Source organism: Xyrauchen texanus, chromosome 5 (genome assembly GCF_025860055.1).
Source record: "Xyrauchen texanus isolate HMW12.3.18 chromosome 5, RBS_HiC_50CHRs, whole genome shotgun sequence".
NCBI lineage: Eukaryota > Metazoa > Chordata > Actinopteri > Cypriniformes > Catostomidae > Xyrauchen > Xyrauchen texanus.
Window position 1 is genome coordinate 39,044,699 of NC_068280.1, and position 26,928 is coordinate 39,071,626.

Below are 26,928 nucleotides of genomic sequence, written 5' to 3' on the forward strand. Positions count from 1 at the left end.
CTGCTCAGAAGTATAAGGACTGGCTGGCCCAGCCGGGGCCTTCTCTCTATTATTCTCCCCTGTAAAAGGAGCGAAATCGTTTGGTTGGGGGCCAAATATATGGTCCAAGCTGGGGGGTGTCCCTCCAAAGAGGAGGAAACCACGGAGACCACACCCGGCCCCGAGAGGGGGGGGGGTTTAGGTGGAATACACACACGGTCTTACCGTTTAGCAGCGGAAGCACATCATGTGGAACAGCGTCGTGGTAGACCCTACCCAAAGGTGGGGAGGGGTTACTACAAACACGGCGACCCAGGGCAGAGGCCCTCTGTCCAAGGAAAACGCGGTTTACCGGTAGGGAAACCACTTTGCGGGATATACATCACACGGGGTTGCCGAAGGGGACAACCAGCACATGTGGAGCACTTACCTCAGTGTGTGGGCCTAGTGACACCCGTACCGGGGTGGCAGTGATCCTCTCCAAAGACTCGACGGCCGCTAGGCTAGGGAGGAAGAACGTCCAGTGTTCACACTTCCTGCGAATGCAACTGGGAAAAGAGCGCACGTCTTCACCTCAAGGGACGGGAAAGGCGCTATGCACAAGCGATACACCCAGCCAGCTGACCCGAACTTACCTGTTTGTGTCACCTGATAACACACAGGATGAAACTGGCTCAACCCTGAGGTTATAGAACCTCGCAAAGGTGTTAGGTGTTGCCCAACCCGCGGCTCTACATATGTCTTCTAGAGAGGCGCCATGGGACAATGCTCATCAAGCCGCAACGCCCCTGGTAGAATGGGCTCGTAGGTCAGCAGGGGGCGGCACGTGCTGAGCATGGTATGCCATCGTGATGGCATCGACGACCCAGTTGGCGATCCTCTGTTTGGAGACAGCGCTTCCCTTCCGCTGTCCGCCGAAGCAACTATATGACGTGAGAGTAAGCCGGACCGAACTCTAGGCACAGTTCGCTAACAGAGAACGTCTGCAGGTCCCCTACCCTCTTGATGGAGGTGACCGCCATCAGGAGGGCGGTCTTCAGAGAGAGCGCCTTTAGCTCTGCTTACTCAAGGGGCTCGAAGGGAGCTCCCCGAAGGACCACGGAGAGGTCCCACGAGGGAACGAGGCACGGCCTGGGGGGATTTAACCTCCTCGTGCCTCTCAGGAACCTGAAGATCAAATCGTGCTTCCCTAAATACTTACCTTCCACTGCATCGTGATGTGCCGATATAGTGGCTACATACACCTTCAAAGTGGAGGGAGACAGCCGTCCCTGTGAGCACACAACATGTCTCGCGAGTGAGCTAAGATTAGCCAGTCGTCGAGATAGTTTAGGATGCGGACGCCCGCTTCCCTCAGTGGGGCAAGGGCTGCCTCTGCGACCTTCATGAAGGCGCGAGGGGACAGGCCGAAGGGGAGGACTTTGTACTGATATGCCTGACCCTCGAAGGCAAACCGGAGAAAGAGTCTGTGTCGAGGAAGGGTTGAGACATGAAAGTACGCGTCCTTCAGGTCTACCGCCGCGAACCAATCCAGATGCCGGACACTTGCTAGAATGCGCCTCTGCGTGAGCATCTTGAATGGGAGTCTGTGCAGAGCCCGGTTCAGAACTCGCAGGTCGAGGATTGGCCACAATCCGCCGCCTTTTTTGGGTATGATGAAGTAGAGGCTGTAAAACCCCTTCTTCATCTCGGCTGGAGAGTCAGGCTCTATCGCGCCCTTCTGTAGGAGGGAGGCGATTTCCGCATGCAAGGCAGCGGCGTTCTCGCCTCTCACCGTGGTGCAGTGGATGCCGTTGAACCTGGGCGGGCACCTGGCGCCACCCAAGGGTGGGAGTTCAGCCGAGTCCTCAGCGTCAGACATGACGAACCCGCTCTCCGATGCCGCGATCGAGAGCTCATCATCGTCAGGCGCTCCGAACGAGAACGCAGGGAGCATATGAGCGTGGCGGGGAGTGGGAGGTCCGTGGGGTTGTACCCGGCGGAGAGGCTCCCACTGAGGTCCCCATATCTCCCCCAGCACCAGCCGATACTGCCTCATACCCGTAGGTAGAAGGACCGAGTCAGGGAGCGGCTGGGCTCTTTCGAGTGCGAGCCGCGACCGCAACGTAGCCATGGCCATGCTCTCGCAGTGAGGGTATGAACCATCCACAAACGCTGACTCTGCATGAGTAGCACCCAGACACAAGAGGCAGCGATCGTTGCCATCAGACGGGGAGAGAGAACGACCGCAACCAGGAAACACACACAAACGGAAAGACATCAAAAGACGCTTTACCGTTTGCGCCACTCTTTTAGAGAAATATACTCTTTTATTGGTGTTTTTATATATATATATATATATATATATATATATATATATATATATATATATATATATATATTTATGTAAATGGAATATAAATATATATATATATATAATGAAGTTATTCACTCCGTGAGCTCTTTTTCAGCTGCTGAAGCGCCCAGGGATGGGTGCTCAGCACAACGTAGTATGCAAGGGGAGGACCGCTGGAAAGCGCTGTAAAACCAACAGCTTGTAGAGATGAATGAACAGCAGAGAAATTCAGCTCTGTGACTGCTCTCTCGGCTCCGAAGAAGATATCTGATGTGTATTTGCAGCGTCACTCCTTTTATACCGGTATGTCTGGGGGAGTGGCATGCAAATTCCACACGTCAATTCTCATTGGCCTTTTCTCAAAATCAGAGATGTCTGGGCTCCGCAGGAGCGACCCCTAGTGTGAACTCAACGACACAACGTCGAGTGAGTGACAGACGGGGAATCATGTATGCATGTGCCTAACCCCAGTATCAGGGATGGGAGAGAGAGAGAGAGAGAGTGTGAGAGAGAGAGAGAGAGAGAGAGAGAGAGAGAGTAGAGAGAGTGAGAGTGAGAGTGAGAGAGAGAGAGAGAGAGACTTTTTACAAAACATTACAAAAAAAAACATTTACAATCACCAAGTCACATTACAATATTATAATTTATATTACAATATGCAAATTACAATACAAAAATGTATCATCACTCTTGACTGCACCATATTTGAAAATAACAGTGACATTCTGGCCCATCTTTTGTTCAACTTTATTTTTCCTACTTGTAATTATAAATGGCCAATGTTGCCTGTCCCAAAACAAAGTTCAACAACTGGTATAGAAATAGTTTTTTTTCTGCACATATTTAAACCCAAAGATAAAAGTCTCCAAATAAAACATTTAATTAAAACTCTTAAAAAGACTTATTAAAATAAAATAAAATAAAATAAAATTAAATGTTCTAATCTAATACAATGTATAAATGCATGAAATACAGTTTCTCTTTTAAAACAAAAAGGACATTCAGGACCAACCTCAGGATTTGAAACAGAAATAAAGGCATTACCAGCAACTCACCACAAAGAATTCTCCACTGCAAATCACCTGTTCTCTTGGTCAACGGTGGCTTATATAGAGCCCCCCATTCAGGTTTTATGTTGTTATTCAGATTAAAAACAGCACGCCATGCTGTATCAACTTTTTATTTAACACCTTTTTGTTAAAAACCATAACACAAAACCTATACAAAGCTTTGCAAATCAAACTGAGAAGAAATCTAAATTTCACAGCTTCTAAAAATATCCCTGTAAGTTCAGTGAAAGGAACAAACAAGGAAAAGGGTCCTCTGGATCTAGGGTATATACTCCTGCACTGTACTCCGCCAACAGTGTTATATCTCTTGTTTTAAGAGCAGACTGCCATTTCACTAGCAACTGAGTAACTATATGAATGGATCTTATTCCCAGGTGCCGAGCTGTTCCCTCTTCATTTTTAAAATTGGTCCCGCTATTTCCAGAAGCTGACCCATATTGGGGATTTTGTAATCAGTAAGTAACTTACTGAGTCCTGTGAAAATACTGCTATTTGTTAAATCCAGCCACGCTCCATGGATTAAAGGATCCACTAGTAACCAGTGAAGAGATTGTGAGGTCTCTGCCTTTTGAACAATAAAAAGACTCCAAACTTTAAAGAGGTTCAGATAAAATACTGGCATATCAGAAGTATCCAATTTAAGGGGGTCCAACAGAAAAAGTGATTTGTCTAATCCCAGTTCCCCAAGGCTGCGTAATATGACACACACAACAATTCACCAAATGAGATTGGATGATCCATCCAGAAGTCTTTGTACAAACTGCAAAGGAAAAGATGCCGTTCTGCTTTGCAGATGTATCAGTCCATGGCTGCCCTCTTCTTTAGGCAGAAACAGAACACTTTGTGGGACCCAGTGTATTTTATCCCAGAACAATTAAACTAAGACAGCCAGAATTTTTGCCAGCATGTGTGGAGGAGGGTATACACATGCAAGCCTGTGCCATAGAGAAGATGCCACAAATTATTTACAATTAGTGTGTGACCTCTATATTACATTTTTGGAATAAACCACTTCCACTGTATTTGTACAGTCATCTCATCACCCAAAAACACTCCTTAATATTTAAAACCTTCTTTTCCCCAAAATAAACCATCAGGAAATGTTGGTTTCCCATCTATCCACTTTCCTAGCATCAGTGTTTTACTTTTATTCAAATTTACCTTTGCTGAAGATAAAATCTTTAAAACTTTAAATAATTTTAATAAAGCCTGTACATCACTTTGCTTACTAATCATAACTACTATGTCATCAGCATAAGCTGACAAATGAAAACTACTTTTACAATTTGGCAAAGATATACATTGAACTTTGATTCTTATTTGTTACTATAATAGTTCTATGGCAAAAGAATAAAGCATTGCAGACAAAGAACACCCCTGCCTAACACCTCTTTAAGCCCTAAAGGGAGCACATAAATCACCGATCACCTTTAGTATACTCTCAACATCACTATAGAGGACCCTTAGCTGATCTATACAATTTTGGCCAAAACCAAAAGCTCTCCCTAACTAAGGATGTCTAACATGGTCAAAAGTTTTTTCTTGATCTGACGAAATTAAACCAGAATCTAAATTTAACAGCTTGGAGACATCTAAACAGGGAAATATTATAAAACAATTGTATGGTCAGGATGGATGACTTGGTCCAGCACTCCAGCCTGCCTATTAGTTAAAACTTTGGAGAGCAGTTTGTTGTCACTGCAGAGGATTGAAACAGGGTGCCAACTCTTAATGTATGTAAGGTTACATTTGTTAGGTTAGAGAGAGTAAGGACTGCTCTGCGGCAACTCAATGGCAGCTGCCCTCCAATCAAGTAAATCTACTACCTCTGACCAGAACGGCTTGTAAAAGTCAACTGGAAGACCATCGATCCCCAGTGTCTTTCCAGACTACATGCATTGGAGGGCCTTGTACAATTCTCCCATACTCAAAACAACTGAAAATTTCACATTGGCTTCCTCCGACACCTGGGATAAATTGTTAAAGAAGTCACTTTCACCCCTGTACTCTTATCGGAGTTCGCTTTTGTATAAATTCTCATAAAACAAACTGCTCTCCTACAAATGTCTGTTGGGCCTGCTAGTAGCACTCCAGACTCAGAGCGCAAAGCATGGATGACCCTATTCTGGCCATTTTTTCTCCAGATTTAAGAAAAATCTGGATGGTGCATCCATCTGATCCATGCTCTGAAACCGTGACCGGACCAGAGCCCCCTGTGTTTTAATCCCCAATAGGTCAGCCAACTGAGTCTTTTTATTTAGTAGAGACTCCATGTAACCTTCATCTCTAGTAGACGCAGCCAATTCCTGCAATTTTATAATATCAGTCACCATGGTGTTCATAGACCGAGTTAACTTTTTTGTGACGTTTTGATTATATTGTTGACAAAATTGCTTTATCTGAGCCTTCCCAAAATCACATAATTTAAAAGATGTCTTTATAGTTCTAAATTCATCCCCAAAAAGTTTAAAAGTGTCTTTAAAACACTTGTCACTTAGTAAATTGATATTTAATTGCTAATATGCTCTCTTCGGCTTAATGGAACTTAAAAAGACAGAACACTGCACCATGCTATGATCTGAAAGGCTCGATGAGGTAATAAAACATCTTCTTACAATACTGCAATTGTGTTTAAAAACATAAAACCTATCTAGTCTTGCTTGCAAAATCACGAACATGAACTCAAATATATTGCTTTTGTCTTCCATTTAACTGCCTCCAGACATCACTTAGCTCATGTGTCTTAATGAGCCGGGTAAGGCGTTTGCTGGAAGACAAATGAGGCTCAATGCAATTCCAATCCAAACTAAATTCTGTGCAATTAAAATCACCGCCCAAAAATATGTATTCTTAAGAACAAAAATGTTGCCAAACAGAACACATTGTGTCTAAAAACAGCATTATTTAAACTGCTGAGTTTGGAATATACACACAGATATTTTCAAAAACAGCTTTCACTTTCAGAAGTCTGCCTTTTATGACTTCTTCAAGCTGGTAAGAACATGGGCTAAACATTTTAGCAAACAGATTGGCAACTCCCCCACTAAGTGAAGTGTTATGACTAAAAACAGAAATTACATCCCATTCCCTTGCCCAATTCCTTAAGTCACTGTGTGTCTATTGTAACAAAACAATGTCTACTTTTTTTGTGGAATCACTTCAAATAGCTCTGCCCTTTTTCCGCATTTCTCTTCACCAATTCAAATTCAATGTTGCTATATTCACTTCTCCCATACTTGAAAATAAAGATAATAATAACAAGCACACTCCCCAACAAACTGCCACTCCATTAAAGTTTCTCACTGCCATCATTGATTAATTCAGAATTAAGTTTTCTCACTATCTTCAGACGATACACTTCCTTATTTGTGAAATATCCCTCCATCATGTCCCAGACACCTAGTTTTCTCAACAAACAGTTTTATATCTGGAAAATATTCACTAGCACCCACCCCTTAATATCATCTACATCATAACTACGACCAGAAACCTTGCTCTGAGAGAAACTAACGCTGGAGTCAGATAACTCGCTATGACTTTCTGTTTCATACTGATCGTTAAACTCTTCCACGTCTGCCTTCTTTGCTTGTCTGACATCCTGAGTTTTAACATGTTTCTTCCATTTCAATGGAACTTTAAACACAATCGGCTCTGTCTCCATTTCAATGCCATCATTACCACATACAGTTCTCGAAAACGGCTGTGTATCATTTTCTGAACCATTGTTTGTTTGCTTTTCAATCTCAGTAATGGGTTCTTGTGTGCAAATTTTTGACACTTCTGCAGAAGCAGATATGTTTTCCGTAACTCTGCACCCGACTCCATCACAGACGAACAAGCTTCTGAAGGACCTGCTTCAGATGACTTGGCTGTATTTACATTTGTATGAATTGCGTTATTAACTTCAACACTATAAACCGATGAGTTGTTTGGGTTTTCTTTGTTTTTATCAGGACAAGTGCGGAATAAATGGCCTGTTTTCCCACAACCAAAACACTTGTCTGTTGTTACAAAAATGACATAATCAAACTTATCAATGCAAAAATACAAAACCAGATCTAACTAATTATCTTCTTTTATGATCATATAAATGAGAACCTGAAACAACCAACATGTTTTAACAGTGGGGATTTGCTGCCAATCGTATCTTTTTGATGGGTGAGACCAGTTTGCTGTAGCAAGTAAGAGTTTTCACTAGTGTTTCATCGCTTATGAATGGAGGGACGTTATGGCAATAAGTGTAACAGTTAAATTAGCCTTGTTGTTTTAAAAGCAAGCTTCCAGTAGCTGGTCAACTAAATAAAGTGAAGCTTTCAAGCAGAGTGTATAGTTAACATAACAAAACGTACCATCCTCCATCGTGGCTGAGTCCAGGGCACTCTCCCTTCCGTTGCTCACCGGTTTAGATAGCATCCATTTGGTCAAACCACTTCCACTTTTCCTTGATGGTTCAGTAGTCACTTTTAAGTTTTTGAACATTTTCCTACACTGTTGGTAGGTCCGGTGGTAGCCGTGTGCAGACAACAGCTGAGACACTTCCTAAGAGAGTTTTTTGTTTCGCTCTTCACTAACGAGTGGACCATCCACACCTCGTTTATTGACCATGCCGTGGTTTTGTGCACAGCCATTTCATTTTTCACAATTCGAAAGTTGCGTGAACAAATGATACTGTTATCGCTGTTACTAACTTTAAAACTAGCGGGTTGATGCCGTGTGTCGGAAATCCAGTGACGCTGGTAGTGACGATTCTCCCTGACCAATCAGTGATCTGCAGGATTTTTACATCACATTTAGTATCGGCTCGCTTGGAACCTCGACCGAGGTGGTACTAAAAAAGGTACCTGGTACTATCCACAGTGGAAAACCCCCAAAAAGCATGCAGAGTCGAGTTGTACCGTGCAGTGGAAAAGCCCTATTAGATAAAGTGACTTTCTTTGATGGCAAGAAAAGTGGAAGAACAGGAGTAAATACATTGTCAATGACTATTCCATGCTCAACAAACTAATTTGCTTTTTTAACATTCTTGAGAAATTTGACAGTAGTATTACTCATTCTGGAGACAGACAAGATAAATTCATGCCCCACAACCTCACCTGCAGCCAGGCAAAACTCATCCATGCTCACCACGGGCGCCACCTTCACTCCATGGTGCTGAGTAAGACTACTCAAACACCGCAAACCTGGGGCTGCTTTCCTCAATATAACAGGTAACATGTGGCCCAAACAACAATTACTAACCAAGAAATGAACTATATGACAATAAGAACAGAAATAGAAATAGAAATAGAAAAGAAATAGAAAGTTAGAGAAAAATAATCACACAGTTTTAACTCACGCTCACAATCACAAATTTCCGCCCACTCGCTCCCGGCATGCACTCAGAGAGAGAGAGAGAGAGAGAGAGAGAGAGAGAGCGATCACCTGTTGCCACTCCCAAGCAGAGAATTGTGTTAGTCAGCTTTCTGAAGATAATGTCATTTTGGTCAAATTAATTTTATTTTCTCAGTGGAAAAAAAGCCATCCAAGCGTGGGTATTCCTCCCTATTACATGGTAGCCGGTGCGCAAGAGTCATTCACTACTACAGAAACCGCAATGTCCTCTGCCATTTTGAACAGTATGTCCTCTCAAAACTCTGGTAAGAGGTAAGCACATTTAGTTTGTGTAATTAATCAGTCTGTTGTGAGTGTTAATGCTGAAGTTGTTAGTTTAAGCCATTTCCTTGTTTTAGTAGTGTGGTAGTAATCCGAAGGATCACGTAGTGCTGATGAATGAAAAGACTGATGCTGACTAACTTCAAGTCACCTGAACTGGTTTATATATACACTCACCTAAAGGATTATTAGGAACACCATACTAATACTGTGTTTGACCCCCTTTCGCCTTCAGAACTGCCTTAATTCTACGTGGCGTTGATTCAACAAGGTGCTGAAAGCATTCTTTAGAAATGTTGGCCCATATTGATAGGATAGCATCTTGCAGTTGATGGAGATTTGTGGGATGCACATCCAGGGCACAAAGCTCCCGTTCCACCACATCCCAAAGATGCTCTATTGGGTTGAGATCTGGTGACTGTGGGGGCCATTTTAGTACAGTGAACTCATTGTCATGTTCAAGAAACCAATATGAAATGATTCGAGCTTTGTGACATGGTGCATTATCCTGCTGGAAGTAGCCATCAGAGGATGGGTACATGGTGGCCATAAAGGGATGGACATGGTCAGAAACAATGCTCAGGTAGGCCGTGGCATTTAAACAATGCCCAATTGGCACCGAGGGGCCTAAAGTGTGCCAAGAAAACATCCCCCACACCATTACACCACCACCACCAGCCTGCACAGTGGTAACACGGCATGATGGATCCATGTTCTCATTCTGTTTATGCCAAATTCTGACTCTACCATCTGAATGTCTCAACATAAATCGAGACTCATCAGACCAGGCAACATTTTTCCAGTCTTCAACTGTCCAATTTTGATGAGCTCTTGCAAATTGTAGCCTCTTTTTCCTATTTGAGTGGTACCCGGTGGGGTCTTCTGCTGTTGTAGCCCATCCGCCTCAAGGTTGTGCGTGTTGTGGCGTCACAAATGCTTTGCTGCATACCTCGGTTGTAACGAGTGGTTATTTCAGACAAAGTTGCTCTTCTATCAGCTTGAATCAGTCAGCCCATTCTCCTCTGACCTCTAGCATCAACAAGGCATTTTCGCCCACAGGCCTGCCGCATACTGGATGTTTTTCCCTTTTTACACCATACTTTGTAAACCCTAGAAATGGTTCTGCGTGAAAATCCCAGTAACTGAGCAGATTGTGAAATACTCAGACCGGCCCGTCTGGCACCAACAACCATGCCACGCTCAAAATTGCTTAAATCACCTTTCTTTCCCATTCTGACATTCAGTTTGGCGTTCAGGAGATTGTCTTGACCAGGACCACACCCATAAATGCATTGAAGCAACTGCCATGTGATTGGTTGATTAGATAATTGCATTAATGAGAAATTGAACAGGTGTTCCTAATAATCCTTTAGGTGAGTGTATATATAGCGGTTAGTAGTGTTGGGGAGTAACAGAATAAATGTATTCTAAAATACAAAATATAAGTAACTGTATTCCACTACAGTTAAAATTTAAATAATTGGTAATTAGAATACAGTTACATTCAAAAATAATTTTGATTACTAAAGAGATTACTTTGCATTTTATTGTAATTTATTTCATTTAATATTTAGTCCTTTCAGATGGAAATCATATATTTATATAAATGATGCACTCCAAATTGCATTAGAACAAGGGTGAAACACTTTCTTATGACATTCATACGAGCAGACAGAGAAATATGTTTGAAGTAAGTTTGGAGCACAAGAAATAGAAATACACCTTGTGTAAATTGTCAGCTTTATGTTAAGCTAAAATGCTATTTCTAGCCATTTTACATGCACGTTACCTGGCACAATCATATTTTTTTAGCAAGAAAATTCACGTTGGCCCAGTGTTGAAGAAGGAATATGTTACTGACATTGAGTAATCTAATGGAATATGTTACAAATAAAATTTTATAGCATGTATTCTGTAATCTGTAGTGGAATACATTTCAAAAGTTACCCTCCCAACCCTGGCGGTTAGTTCTGGTTCATGTTCATGTGTATACATACACATGAACATGAACCAGAACTAACCGCCAGGATTGAGAGTGACTCACTACCACTACAAGTATACTATATATATATATATATATATATAGATATATATACCCCTAAAGTATAGTTTAGTTCCGGTTCATGTTCATGTACTGTGTTTGTATTTATATATACACCTGTATATGTGTATAGACGTACTCACTTTTGATGCCAGCGATTTAGACATAAATGGCTGTGTGTTGAGTTATTTTGAGGGGGCAGTAAATTTACACTGTTATACAAACTGTACACTCACTACTTTACATTGAACCAAAGTGTAATTTCTTCAGTGTTGTCACATAAAAAGATATAATCAAATTGTCACGATTCCCTTGTTGTCTGCCCTGGGTTTCACTTGTCATTGTTAAATGTACTACACTTCCCAGAATCCACCTGCCATCACCACTGCCATTTTGTTCATTGTTCTCACCTGTGTCTAATTCAGTCATCACTCCCTGGTTATTTAAGCCCTGCTTTTTGTTCACTCCTTGTCGTTCGTTGAATGTTGTCAAGCCTGATCTGTGTTTCCCTGCATGAGTTCTTAGTTTATGTTTGTTTCCCCATCGAGGGTTTTTCCTTTGTGTTTGTTTAATAAATAAAGAAGCCTGCATTTAGATCCTCTCTCCTCGCTGCCTCATTCCTAACAGAACGAACGACCAACTATGGATCTAGCAGGGTTCCTCATGGAGCTGACACAGGCGGACTTGACTGTCCGGGAGTTCTCCTACTTTTTCACCAACGTGGCCAGTTGCACCGGCTGGGATGACGACACTCTGAAGGTGGCGTACCGGTTCGGTGTTCCCAAACACCGGTGGTGGGAACTCCCAGAGACCGGAGACTGCACCTGGCGGGAGTACGTGGGACTCATCTTGGAGGAGTTCGCTGCCGGGGAACCACCTCTCCAGATCCCAGCTCCGCCTCTGGGCTTTCCTCTCCAGCCACGGTGAGTGAGCCAACCCCACGCCTGCCGTGGTCAACGAACCAGCTGCTAACTTCATCCGCCCGGAGGAGGAGGAGAAGAAAGGCCTCTGCTCTCCAGCCTCCGCTAACCACGGCCAACCAGCCAATGCCTGCAGCCCCGAAGGTCAGTGAGCCAGCGCCTGTAGCCCCCGATGTCAGTGAGCCAGCGCCTGTAGCCCCCGATGTCAGTGAGCCAGCGCCTGTAGCCCCCGATGTCAGTGAGCCAGCGCCTGTAGCCCCGATGTCAGTGAGCCAGCCTGTAGCCCCGATGTCAGTGAGCCAGCGCCTGTAGCCCCCGATGTCAGTGAGCCAGCGCCTGTAGCCCCCGATGTCAGTGAGCCAGCGCCTGTAGCCTCCGATGTCCCTGAGCCAGCGCCTGTAGCCTTGACCGTCCAAGTGCCAGTACCCCCCGAGCTTTCCAGAGCTCTGCCTTCCGAGCTTTCCAGACCTCCGTCTACTGAGTTTCCCAAGCTTTCCAGAGCTCCGCCTCCCAGGCTTCCTAGAGCTCGGCCTCTCAAGCCTCTCGAGCCTTCCGGGGCTCCGCCTCTCAAGCCTCTCGAGCCTTCCAGGGCTCCGCCTCTCAAGCCTCTCGAGCCTTCCAGGGGTCCGCCTCTCAAGTCTCCCGAGCCTTCTACGGCTCCGCTCCCAGAGCCTCCCGAGCCTCCTTCGGCTCTGCCTCTCGAGCCTCCTACGGCTCCTCCTCCGGAGCCCTCCAGGCCTCCGCCTCTAGAGCCTCCTACGGCGCCACTTTCCTCGGCTCCGCTTCCCGAGCCCCCTACGGCTCCGCTTCCCGAGCCCCCTACGGCTCCGCATCCCGAGCCTTCCAGGTCACCGCCTCTAGGGCCTCCTCCCAGGCCTCCTGACCTGCCCCCTGACCCAGTCCCTGTCCTGTGGCCTCCTCCCAGGCCCCCTGACCCAGTCCCTGTCCTGTGGCCTCCTCCCAGGGCCTCTGACCCTGTTCCTGACAGGTGGCCAGCTCCCAGGCCTCCTGACCCTGTTCTTGCCCGGTGGCCAGCTCCCAGACCATCTGACCCTGTTCCCGTCCTGTGGCCTCCTCCCAGGTTCCCCAAACCTGTCCTTGCCCTGTGGCCAGCTCCCAGGCCTCCTGAACCTATCCTTGCCCGGTGGCCAGCTCCCAGACCACCTGAACCTGTCCTTACCCTTTGTGCCCCCTTGGACTGCCTGTCTGCCCCCTGTGCCTCCTTGGAGTGACTGCCTGTTTTCCCCTTGTACTCCCTTGGTCTATCTGTTTGCCCCTTGTGCTCCTCTGGTCTGTCTGTTTGCCCCCCCCTCACTCCTTGGACGATTTTTTTTTTTTTTTTTCATTTATTTTTTTTCTCTGAGGAGCGTCTGGAAGCCGCTCCTTTGAGGGGGGGCTATGTCACGATTCCCTTGTCTGCCCTGAGTTTCACTTGTCATTGTTAAATGTACTACACTTCCCAGAATCCACCTGCCATCACCACTGCCATTTTGTTCATTGTTCTCACCTGTGTCTAATTCAGTCATCACTCCCTGGTTATTTAAGCCCTGCTTTTTGTTCACTCCTAGTCATTCGTTGAATGTTGTCAAGCCTGATCTGTGTTTCCCTGCCTGAGTTCTTAGTTTGTTTGTTTCCCCATCGAGGGTTTTTCCTTTGTGTTTGTTTTGTTTGTTTAATAAATAAAGAAGCCTGCATTTAGATCCTTTCTCCTCACTGCCTCATTCCTAACACAAATATTTACAAAAATGTGAGGGGTGTACTCACTTTTGTGAGATACTGTATAATATATATATATATATATATATATATGTGTGAGTGTGTATCATTAGTTTGTAACTTTCTCCATGTCTAAATTGCATTATGAAAATTGAAGTGGATATATAGCCTTCCTTAGTATGCCCCCAGTGAATAGCAAATATGAATCTCATTACATTGATATTGATTTTGTTCATATCAAATGAAAAAGTATCTGGCATTATATCACAGGGGTTTTTTGTCTCAAAGATGCACTTGACTAAATATGATTTATAGAAAACAATAATGCTGTTAATTTTAAATTGTCTCCAAAGTATCATTGCTTAAATGTCTACCGGGCCTTATTTTTAGACACCTACAGAATTTGACCTGGCTTTCAAACACAGACGTCCAGGGCAATTCTGAGAATAACTTTCTTGAACATTAAGGCCCTGATTCACTTAGATCCCAATTAACCATTTCTAATTTGTTGGGCTGCAACTAATAATTAATTTGATAATCGATTAATTTCACGATTATTAGAATGATTATTCGACTATTCACAGATTACTGCAAAGATTAATCATTACCTCTTAACCGATTATTCTGTTTGTGGCCGACTTAAAAGGTTGGATTAAACATGCTTACTTACAATAAAGAGGACAATATCATCTTTTAAAAATATTTCAAAATGACATTCACTGAATTACTGGAATTTCTTTTTTCCTGAGATATCGAAAAACTCCTATTCAGTTTAATGAAAATGTTTTCTTTAGGAAGTAAAAGTAAGTAACCTATCATTAAACCTTTGCTATTGTTGTTTCAAAGAGGATTTAAAAATTATTGTGAGTCTCTAAAATATCAAGACAGGTGAGAATAATAACATACACATGGCTGTAGTTTGAAAGATTGCTTACATTTATTGATATAGCAACATTTTTTCTAACAGTGATATTTATACCTTCAGAAGTGTGGCTGTGTGTATTTTATAACTATTTTTGTGAATATATGGTGGTATGTTCTTTTGATACATTTTACTGTGTTCTAAGCTCCTGCCTGTAACCATCAATATGTCTTCTTGTTTAATTGTTCTCTAAAGAATTACAGAAATGTTTTTGTTTTTTTTTTTGCTTTAGTTTTATGTGTGCTTTGCTTTTAAGAGTTTCTTGATTAAATTATCTAATGCTTATTGTCAGTGTGTTGCTTGAAATTATTTAATAAATCCAAATAGTCAATAGTGAGTTTAGAGTGGGGGCCTGGGTATCTCAACGAGTAAAGATGCTGACTATCACCCCTGGAGTCATGAGTTCGAATCCAGGGTGTGCTGAGTGACTCCACCATGGTCTCCTAAGCAACCAAATTGGCCAAGTTGCTAGGGAGGGAAGTGTCACATGGGTTAACCTCATCATGGTCAATATAATGTGGTTCTTGCTCTTCGTGGGGCAGTTGTGCATTGATGCTGCATAGAACAGCGTGAAGCCTCCACACGCTCTATGTCTCCATGGTAATATGCTCAACAAGCCACATGATAAGATGCGTGGATTGACAGTCTCAGACACGGAGGCAACTGAGATTCATCCATTGCCACCCGGATTGAGGCGAGTCACTACGCCACCTCAAGAACTTAGAGTGCATTGAGAATTGGGCATTCCAAATTAGGGAGAAAAGGGGAGTTTAAAGTGTGTTTCTTTCCACTATCTATCAATGCTATGCCTTATTAAAATAATAATTTGTAAAACTGCATGTATATAAAAACATAATGTATCGAAGTCTGTTCCAAATGCACACTTTTATCACTCATGCCCCGTCATGGACTTGCTGACTAGCACCCCATAGGTCTGCACTCACTTATGTCACCAAAGTCTACACTCAGAGGATGACCTCAAGTGCAGAGTGTGCCATTTGGGACAGGTCCATTGTTAGCTTTATAGCTAAAAATGGCTGCTCATTTGGAACGGTTCTGTGGTGTGACATGCTAAACTACTCTAAATATATAACTGTTTGAACCCTTATACTCTATCTCAGTCAAAACTGACGATTACATTTTTTTTTCTGAAAACTGTTTATTTCATCCAGTTGGAATAAAATACCATGTCCGCACAGGGCATCTGAACACACATTTTTTTTAGATAATTTTTTATAAAACGGTATTGATTTTTATTTCTCTTTGTATTGTGTTCCCCATCTAAAGTGACCGGCCATTAGGAATAAATGGATTTGCCCACAATATACAGAAATATGTGTGTTCAGGAACATCCCAGTATTTTAGATGAGCAGATATGTGGATGTATGTTTGCACACACAAATTCCTTGGAAATGTGTGTGTGCATGCTCACAAACACACAAACACACACACACACACACACACACACACACACACACACACACACACACATAAAATGTGTTGAGTGCCCTTTTGTGCATTGTCTTTCCATGTACACTCTTTGAGGAATATTTCAACATCTACTTATCATATTATGTTGTGTTTGGGCTTATTTGAATCGGGACAGTCTGCTGTAAATTTCAATATGTCATTGTGTATGTATGTATGTATTTGGAAGTAATAAGGAAAAACACGACCAAAAGACACTCTTGTTTATTATATTTATGTGTGTTATTGGGAATTTCACACACTAATACTCACTGCAGTTTGGCCTCTGAGTGAAAAAAATCAGGTAGCACTTTAGAATACTGTATCTTACTTAATGCATAACTAATAAGGAATTACTGCAGAACTAATGGGTAATTCTTCATTAACACTTAAGTCACTACTATTAACTACTAAGGAAGTTGTGTTAACTTATCAGTATGTAATAGCATTTTATAGTTGTGTTAAGTAACAATTAGCTAATCAATATCTATTTAATTCAGTCATGCCTCCTGATGAACTGCTTTTAATTATCTACTAATTCAGCTTCAGGAGAAATAACTATTGAGTAACTACTAATGAACAGTCGATTAATTACAATACTGTTCCAGGTTGTAAGTAATTCCCTCATAATTATGTGGTCATTCTTTATTAATTACTCAGGGGTTCCCTGTATGTTCCCTTCCCCTCAGTCATTGCCTTACATACAGGAATAATTTACCCAAATGTAATGTGATATGTGCTGAGGAAAACAAGAGACACACACACTATACTGTATATAAATCATAAACCTACCTGAGGTAATTTGGCTAGTCACTTATAGTGGGGATGGGGTTCCATTCCGTTGTTGATTTCTGGTAACAGACCACACTCACAAAGCAATTGACCATACAGGCCAAAACTATGAAATTCACTGTAATGACTCATTTTGGGAGTGTAGTAATTCCACGAAATGCATATTGCATTTCCATAATAATAATAACATTAGAAGTAAGGAAGAAGAAATGGCCACAACCTGAATATTGTAATGGCTAATTGTTATGATATTAATTGTAATTAATCGACTGTTCATTAGTAGTTACTCAATAGTTATTTCTCCTGAAGCTGAATTAGTAGATAATTAAAAGCAGTTCATCAGGAGGCATGACTGAATTCAATAGTTATTGATTAGCTAATTGTTACTTAACACAACTATAAAATGCTATTACATACTGATTAGTTAACACATCTTCCTTAGTAGTGACTTAAGTGTTAATGAAAAATTACTTATTAGTTCTGCAGTAATTCCTTATTAGTTATGCATTAAGTAAGATACAGTATTCTAAAGTGTTACCAAAAATCAATATCATTGCATTTTAATAATTGAGACCTTTCCAATATGCATGATATATAACACACGTCAATCTCATAATTTTTAGGATAATCTCAATATCTTGGGATAATATATGCAGTGAGAAATATTTATTAACAATCTTAATGGGTCGGTGTTTTTTGACCGTGAACACAAAAGGTGTCAGCACAAAAGAACACAACATAAGGGTTAAACAGCATTTTTCAAGTTGGATTATATTTTTATGGACTCATATTAATTGAGAGACTACATTGTATACGTGTACTTTTAACATGGAATATTGGTCACACCGCAGGACATTAAAAGAAAAATAAAATCAAATTGTTTATGAAATGTGGTAAAAAAAAATAAAAAATAAAGTAAAAAAAAGCAAAAGTACAGCATTTAAAAGCATACACTTTCCCCTCATGCAAGTATATGCATTTTAGCCAAAAATCTTGGTGTTTTTGAAAATTGTGTCTGTCAACATCCCATTTGCATCACAAACTCTCTTTTTGTCTTTCACTCAGGATGGCATGGGCAATCTCCGTGTAACCAAAGAGGGCATCAGATTAGAGGGAGTTTCGGAGTTCCTACTTCCACTTTATGTGAAAGAAATTAAATCAAGACGGGTAAGACATTCACTTTTTTTTTTTATCTATGGACCACACAAATCGTAGTGTACATTTTATCCATTTGAGGTTGATGATACATTTTTGACGCTTTGGGGTACATACACATTTTGCTGAAAAATAAACCGCCATTTTATAATTGTTTAAGCGTAACCTCAGTTATGCCTTACCAAAAAGTATGATGCCTGTACCATACTACATCAAGTCAAGTCAAGTCAAGTGGTTTTTATTGTCGTTTCAACCATATACAGTTAGTACAGTACACAGCGAAACGAGACATAGTACAGGGAGAAAAATGTCTACCTAAGCGATTCAGATGGTAATACCGTGACACTTTAAATATATACCAGCAGTGCCTGAAGCTGTATGGCTGTATGTGCAGTGTGTATCTTGAACACTCATTTATTAGTGTTATTGTTATTATTATATAATTCTTGCAGTTCAATTATTTCCCAATTTGTGTACACTCAACAATGCACACACAAGAGAGATCTGTGTTGAGGGGTGTCAAAATATAACACCACATCTACTACACTAGCACATCTAGACTTGACAAAATGTGATTACTCTTATTAAACTGAGCTATCTATACTGAAAACATCTTCAATTAACTACTGCCCTGTTTCTTAAGCTAGTTTATTAACCCATACATCGTTTTTTATTTAAAATATCTTATGTATGATTATTTTTATTTTATTTTTTTCTATCAATTATATTTGTCATTTCAATTTATTATATTAAGAGGCTATGGGGGCATGGTCAGATTTCTGTGCATGCCCTGAATTTTCACCTGATATATAGTTTAGTATTATATGATTACCATATTAATATGTTGCGGATTTTAAAGGGTACGCCTAAAAATATAAAAGAATAATAATATGTCCAAAACCCCTGTAAAACCATGGTATTTTTTTTTTTTGTCTGTGCAGTCGTCATTTAAGTTATTCAGGTTTGCTCCTCTTAGAAGGATTGTTCTCCTGTTCACCTCAGAAGTGCAACAGGTCACAGGAACAGGCTCTGCACTGAATCCATGTTAAGCAGCTTCCACAACTTGCTGAACATCACCTGCTAGATCACTCATTGAACTTATTTTACTCTCTGCTGCCATTTAATGAAGCTGGCTGATCTGCAGCATGTAGCGTGTTTAGCTCAATCACTTAGCTTTATGTGCCACTTGTTGATGCTGACCAGAGGCATCAACAATTTGCATATTAGCTAAATATTCAGCTGACAATTTAGATTGGGCTTAGATTTATGATTTAGATTCACATTTAATATGCATCTTTTACATGTGTACCCATTTTAACCCTGAATGTGGATTTAACATTTGAAAACTCCATCATTGAATGCTTGTTCAGGCTACAATCAGCCAGTTGATTACAGCACACTTAGTTTTACATGTAACGCCCCATTCATTTAAGCAATAAGCTAACTGTTTTATTATACAATAGCAGAAACAGCGATATTAAAAAAAATACATTTTATATTGTTACTGTGACAAGGAAGAGGGTGTGGCTGGGCCATATATTATTAATAATTATTGGAATAAACAGTTCTTCCACCAAGTAATATATTTAATTCACTTAACTGTAGGAGCAGTTGCCAAGCAACAAAGCAACTCATTGCATTAATAGAGAGCAACAGTGCCCACCTACTTTTTCTGCCATCTGAGTTTCGGAAGTATTTTTAATTTCTTCCATAGAAAATTAATAAAACCCTTCAAATAAGAGTTACTTTGCCATGAACCAAAACAACAGTATTGTATTTGAAAATCATAAAAACGTACATTCTTAACATCTTTCATGAGGGAATTTACTACAATCAAATTAAGCATTGCAAATAATGTAATAGAATAAAAAATAAGGAAATGTAAAAAATTATTTGTTTAAAGATGTTGATTATAAATATATTAACAAAATACACTGCCTGGCCAAAAAAAAATTAAATAAAATTGCATACTCTAATATTTCTCATGCTCCCTGAACCAGTCTTTCACAATTTGAACACAATTAATCTTGGCATTGTCGTCCTGGAATATGCCTGTGCCGTCAGGGAAGAAAAAATCAATTGATGGGATAACCTGGTCATTCAGTACATTCAGGTAGTCAGCTGACTTCATTGTATTGCAGCAAAATGTTGCGGAGTCTAGACCTGACCAATTGAAGAAACCCCAGATCATAACACTGCATACAGAGGCTTGTACAGTGGGCACTATGCATGATTGGAATAGGGTAAATCTGGACTCATCAGACCACATTACCTTTTTCCACTGCTTCACAGTCCATTCGTTATGCTCCCTAGCAAATTTAAGTTTTTTAGATTAGCCTCACTAACAAGTGGCTTTCTTATGGCCACACAGCTGTTTAGTCCCAATACTGTAATTTCTTGTTGCATTGTGCATGTGTAAATGACCTTACTTTCACTATTAAACATAGCCATGAGTTCTACTTTTGATTTTTCGCGATGTGAATTCACCAAAGTTTTAGTGATCTCCAATCATGATCATTCAAGATTTTTTTCCAACCACATTTCTTCCGCGAAACTGACAGTTCACCACTATCCTTCCAGGTTTTAATAATGCGTTCGACAGTTCTTAAACCCAATTCGAGTGATTTCTGCAATCTCCTTCATTTTCTTTGCTTGATGCAGGCCAGTAATTTGCCCCTTCTAAACACAGTACCATATTTTCCATGACCACCTGACATGGTTGTTTAAGAAATGAGAAGCTACTCACTGCATCAGTCAGGGTTAAAAAAATAGTTGCCAGCTGAAACAAATTAGTCACTGCAATAGCGATCCAATCATAGGCTCTTAAGTATCTGCATATTTAAATCCAAACATCAACTTTTAGATTTTTGGCCAGGCAGTGTATTTTAATTGTATTGCAAAATATTCAGATATTTAAAAGTAGTATGAGAGTGTAGGGAGACTAACTCGATTGAGTCATTCACAGTGCGCCATGCGAATGGCCGGTAGCTACAGCGATTGTTTGGTCACGCATCTCTGTGATGTGATTGTTGGCCAGGATTCTCTGATTGGTGGTGCGTTTTGCTAGTTAAACTAAAGTGGGCTGATAAGATCATAGGTCTGTTTTAAAAGGTTTATAATTTATCGTTAAAAATTTATTTGCCTATGGACAAAGTGAATGGTATTTTTACTTTGGGAACTCAACTATTTGGCTCTATATCAAATATGCAGTTATAAAAGTATTTACTGTATTATAATTTTACAATGTGTTCGAACGTGACACATCCAGAATTTATAGTAATAACTAGTCAAGTCAAGTTAAATCAAGTAGTTTTTATTGTCGTTCAACCATATACATTTAGTACAGTACACAGTGAAATGAGACAATGTTCCTCCAGGATCATGGTGCTACATATAACAACATAGGACAAACACAGAACCACATGAGACTACACAGACTAAACAACATACCTATATAAAGTGCACGTGCAAACGTGTGCAAAAAGTATGGGACAGTACAATAAATTACAAAAATTAACAGGACAATAGGCACAGTGAGAAACAGTGAGAGACTGTGCAGCACCGACCAGTACACAGTAGTGCAAAAAGATGACAGTTTCTAAAAATGCCAAATGTAAATATAACATACTATGAGATATTGTTCTATGGACATAGCAGTTATTGAGGTAGCAACGAGGTATAAAGTGACAATAATTAAAGTGCAACTCAGGACACGTGTGTGTGTGTGTGTGTGTGTGTGTGTGTGTGTGTGTGTGTGTGTGTGTGTGTGTGTGTGTGTGTGTGTGTGTGTGTGTGTGTGTGTGCGTGTTTTTGTGATTTACGAGGACAATTTTGTAAGTTACAAACTGGTAATTACAAGGTTATTATGCTATAAATGTGATTTATGAGGACATTTATAGTGTCCCCATAATTCAAATCGCTTAAAAATCATACTAAACAATGTTTTATTGAAAATGTAAAAATGCAGAAGGTTTTCTGTGAGGGTTAGGTTTAGGGGTTGTGTTAGGTTTAGAGGATAGAATCTATAGTTTATACAGTATAAAAGTCATTATGTCTATGGAAAGTCCTCATAATGATAGGTAGACCAACGTGTGTGTGTGTGTGTGTGTCAGACCATTCTCTGAGTATTGAGGAGTCTGATGGCTTGGGGGAAGAAGCTGTTACACAGTCTGGCCTAGAGGGCCCGAATGCTTCAGTACCTCTTGCCAGATGGCAGGAGGGTGACGAGTTTGTGTGAGGGGTGTGTGGGGTCATCCACAATGCTGGTTGCTTTGCGGATGCAGTGTTTTTTGTAAATATCTTTGATGGAGGGAAGAGAGACCCCAATGACCTTCTCAGCTGTCCTCACTATCCTCTGCAGGGCTTTGCGTTCCGAAACGAGCCAGTGATGCTCTCAATAGTCCCTCTATAGAATGTAGTGAGTATGGGGGGTGGGAGATGTGCTTTCCTCAGCCTTCGAAGAAAGTAGAGACGCTGCTGGGCTTTCTTGGCATTGGAGCTGGTGTTAAGGGACCAGGTGAGGTTCTCTGTCAGGTGAACACCAAGGAATTTGGTGCTCTTGACGATCTCTACAGAGGAGCTGTCGATGTTCAGCAGAGAGCGGTCACTCTGTGCTCTCCTAAAGTCAACAACCATCTCTTTTGTTTTGTCCACATTCAGAGGCAGGTTGTTAGCTCTACACCAGTCCATTAGCCGCTGCACCTCCTCTCTGTATGCTATCTCGTCCTTCTTGCTGATGAGACCCACCGCGGTCGTGTCATTGGCGAACTTAATGATGTGGTTCGAGCTGTGCATTGCTGCACAGTCGTGAGTCAGCAGAGTAAACAGCAGTGGACTGAGCACACAGCCCTGGGGGGCCCCAGTGCTCAGTGTGGTGGTGGTGGAGATGCTGTTCCCGATCTGGACTGACTGAGGTCTCCCAGTCAGGAAATCCAGGATCCAGTTGCAGAGGGAGGTGTCCAGGCCCAGCAGGTTCAGCTTCCCAATCAGGTGCTGAGGAATGATTGTGTTGAATGCTGAGCTGAAGTCTATGAACAGCATTCAAAAGTATGAGTCCTTTTTATCTAGGTGGGTGAAGGCCAGATGGAGGGTGGTGGCGATGGCGTCATCTGTTGAACGGTTGGGACGATACGCAAACTGCAGTGGGTCAACTAGTACCGGTTTAGTAAGTCGATACTAAAATAAAAAAAAGATGTAAGGATACCAGTGTTTTTGCAGTAACGAGAACCGACTCAATCCAGTACCAGCGAACAGTATCACTGACACACGACTGCTTTAAAATGCTAATTTTGAGAGCATGCTCTGTTACTCCTTTCACTGAAATGGACAATTAATCAAATTAAAATCACAATTTGACCTAGTGTAATTATTAAACCGCTAAAGGCTGCAATCTTAGTGTGGAAGAAATGCGTACTTTGAATGTATAAATCTGACTCATAGACTGGAAACTACACAAACATTGAGAATCATTCACAACACATTGTATCCAGGGATGGAAATGGGGGAGCGCTGGGAATAGAGCTCTCGGAATGAATTTTGTGGGGGGAATGGCAATCCCATTTAAACAGGCTACATTTGTATGGGGAATAAAGATTATTTATATCTTTTCTCCACTAAATAGCCTACAAAAGCTATGCGGGTTCCGTACATAAATGTGTGGGATCTTCTGCATCTGTGGCTGCGCAATGTTGACAGAGGGGTTACCAGGATATCATGTTTGGGGGGGGGGGCATTTGACTTGTTTGGGGGGGGGCAACATAAACAATTGAAAAAATCGGCGCAAAATTAAGCTATACTACACACAATCTGTTTTAGTGCATATATTTTTCTAAGCCAGGAACCCAGAGATAGGCACAGGGCCCCTATTAGACTATAGGGCTTAAACTGGATTTTTGTTGTGTCAGACCTCACTCATCTGCTAGCGATGGAAAAATATGCACAAAACAATCCACTTTTAAATTGTAATTTATCATCAGATGCAGAGGCGTTTCCAGCATTGAAGGACATCCGGGGCTTAGCCCAGACAATTTTATTTTCACACTAGCAACCACTTCCCTGTAGTCCAAAGCTGGTGAGAGGGTATTCTTTGAGTTTTGCTCTGGCTGGGCCTGTTTCTACAGTTCCTAAATCTTCCACTCTCGAGTACTATCCTCAACAGCCTCTCTCCTCCCTGAATCATCTGTGATGCAAAAGAACAGATACAGCATATAACTTATTGCAAATCAGCTTCAAACAACTAATTCATCAAGTGCTACATATGTCAAATTGTAGACCAATACCAGGGAAGAGCAGATCAGTGGGATTGCCCTAATATCTATCATGATTCTTGAATTTTCATGTACATTAACATAAAGTCATCACAAAAGAGTTATATTATAGTGAGTAAAGTGAGGTAAAAAAGATATTGAATATAAATTATTTATATGTTTTGACATAAATAGTCAAAATGATGTATAAGATCCTAAGTTAAAGCAATACATGAATAACTTTAGTCTAAGTTCATTGACACACCATGGCACCGAACTGTATATAATTCTCATCATCTCTATGAGAATAATTCATCTGTCAAAATCCTTTCATTAGGATCATTGAGATAAACAATGTTTCACTTTTAACTTTCTCTAAAGTAAAGTGACTTATTAATTGTTACCAGTTTCCATGCCTGATTCTGGCACAGCTGCTGCCATTTATTCAAATCAAAGTGTATATTTCCTACAAACTAATATCACAAAACAAGTCACACATACATTTTATGTTAATGCTTATTGGTTATCCTTAGAGAAAACAACACCTGATAAACAAGAAAAGTACGCTCCGAATGGGGCTCGAACCGCGGTCTCCGGCATGAGAGGCAACTGTGTTAACTCAGAGCTACCAAGCTGTGTCAATCTAAACTGTGGGTGAAAGCCACCTAGATGATGATTTAAGACTTTAACGACAAAAACAAATGTGAATTCTTACCCACTGACTTTTTTCGGAAAAATCCCCAAAGCCTCATTTTCTTAGTTTTTGCTGTCTTTCCTGCTAATTGCCGTTAACTCGCCACTAAGTAACGTTAGTTGATGTCAACGACTGTGCAAGCTCCTCCTCTACCTGCTGCATATTCAACAGAGAGGAAGAATAGTCGCCCATAGGCTACCGACAGCAAAGGAACTTATTCTATAGGCTAGATTATGCCTATGTCTATTTTTACAGGCTGTATGCAGTATGTGCAAAGCCAAAGCACAATGAAATAAGGCAACTCATGATTTCGGGGGTTTACATAGGCTTTTGTCCAGTTTCATATTTGTCAGTCAACTATTCAAAATACATTCGGGGCTACACTCAAAACAACAGATGGACAGATTATTTCTCAAATTCTCAGGGGAGGCAGAGCTTATCCTAGGGGAGGCACTGCCTCCCCCAGCCTCCCCCTAGACACGCCCCTGAATGTTGACCATCGTGAGTGGCTACAACACATTCACGCAACGGATAGACAAATTCACAAGGGAATCCATGAGCAACCGATTCAAACATGCACGCAACAGAGTAGTCTGAAATGTTTATACTATGACAACACTAGTCAGAAATATCTGTTTTATAAGATGTGTTAAGCAACAAGTTATAAATATTAAAAACATTTATATGACATGGTACTCAGCAAAAGTTCTCATAAAATGCAAACACAACAACCATGCTGTCATGAGGTGGAAATTGGCATGACTTCAGACTTCATGGTTCTTATACCAGCTGTGATTGTGGAGTGAGTGTTGTGCACAGGGATTCTACCGTGAACTCTTGACGTATACGTGTGAGAGGAGCCAGTATAAATCACTAAGATGAGTGGGGCATACGCATGGGCACACATTCTTTGTCAAGCACACATGCAGAGAGAGGTCGGGTGGTGCCAAAGATTCCTGCTGGAGCTGTATTTATGGATCATGTTCTGGTTCATTTATGTTTGGCCTCTGTTGACCTTTAATACCCAATTACAAACATAGCATTGTTGATTGGTTTTCTCTCACCCTCTCTCTTTCTCATGTCTCTCTTGCTCTCTTTAACACACTGTGGCTATGTTGTCACTGCTGCATTCATAATCTATTATATATTCCCTGCTGAATAAAACAAACTAGATCTTGCATGGCCATGGAAGTCTTGTTGTTTAGTGGTAGTTAAAAGCTAATTGTACATGTAAATGGCAAGCGCTTTCTCAAAATGGTTAGCTCTAATCTTATGCACTGGTTCTAATAATATTATTTTTGTAATAATCAGCATAAACTGTTCCCTTTAAAAAAAGCTTCACTATGATGCTGCGCTTTCCTAAGCCCTTTTGGGAACAATCTTGCATTGTGACCAGCTGTGAATATGTGTGTAACACGTCAATGAACATTGACCGGAATTTATAGCCTCGGCTGGTGAGATCATTAGATGCACCTGTTGCCAGGCTATAAATAGATGTGTCACAGGTGCATCGTTAGGTATTTTGCCTGAAAAGTAGTCCTGGGGCATCCCAGTGCGGCAATGAAGCGCAGCATCTTGTTTCCGCTTTTATCAGGGAACAAGGTAACCCGAGCCGCACTGTGGATGTCCGGACCCCTTACGGTTGTGTAGTGTGCTCACGAGCGTGAGAGGTCTCAGACATGAGCTTGTGATGTCGACTCAAGGACATAAGAGCCCGGAGTGGCATGAACATCCAAACTATAAAATCTAATGAATGTGTGCAGAGAGGACCAGCGTGCCGCATCACAAACATGCTGCAGAGGGACATCTCTAGGCGCCTCGTAGGCCAGGGCAATAGCATCCCTCACCCAATGCGACATAGTCTGCTTGGTGGCGGCCGTCCCACTGTTTCGGCCCCCATGGAAAACGAATAGTTTCCCTGACTTACGCCACTGGCTAAG

At 41.3% G+C, this 26,928-nt stretch overlaps 1 protein-coding gene across 1 annotated transcript in view; it reads left to right on the forward strand.

Moving 5' to 3' along the window:
• The window catches only part of LOC127644056 (zeta-sarcoglycan), a 530,452-nt gene that overhangs the window by 305,108 nt on the left and 198,416 nt on the right, over window positions 1–26,928 (forward strand). The window contains exon 3 of the mRNA XM_052127069.1: window positions 17,960–18,061. Within this exon, the coding sequence (XP_051983029.1) occupies window positions 17,960–18,061 (102 nt within the window). The remainder of the gene's footprint in view (window positions 1–17,959; window positions 18,062–26,928) is intronic.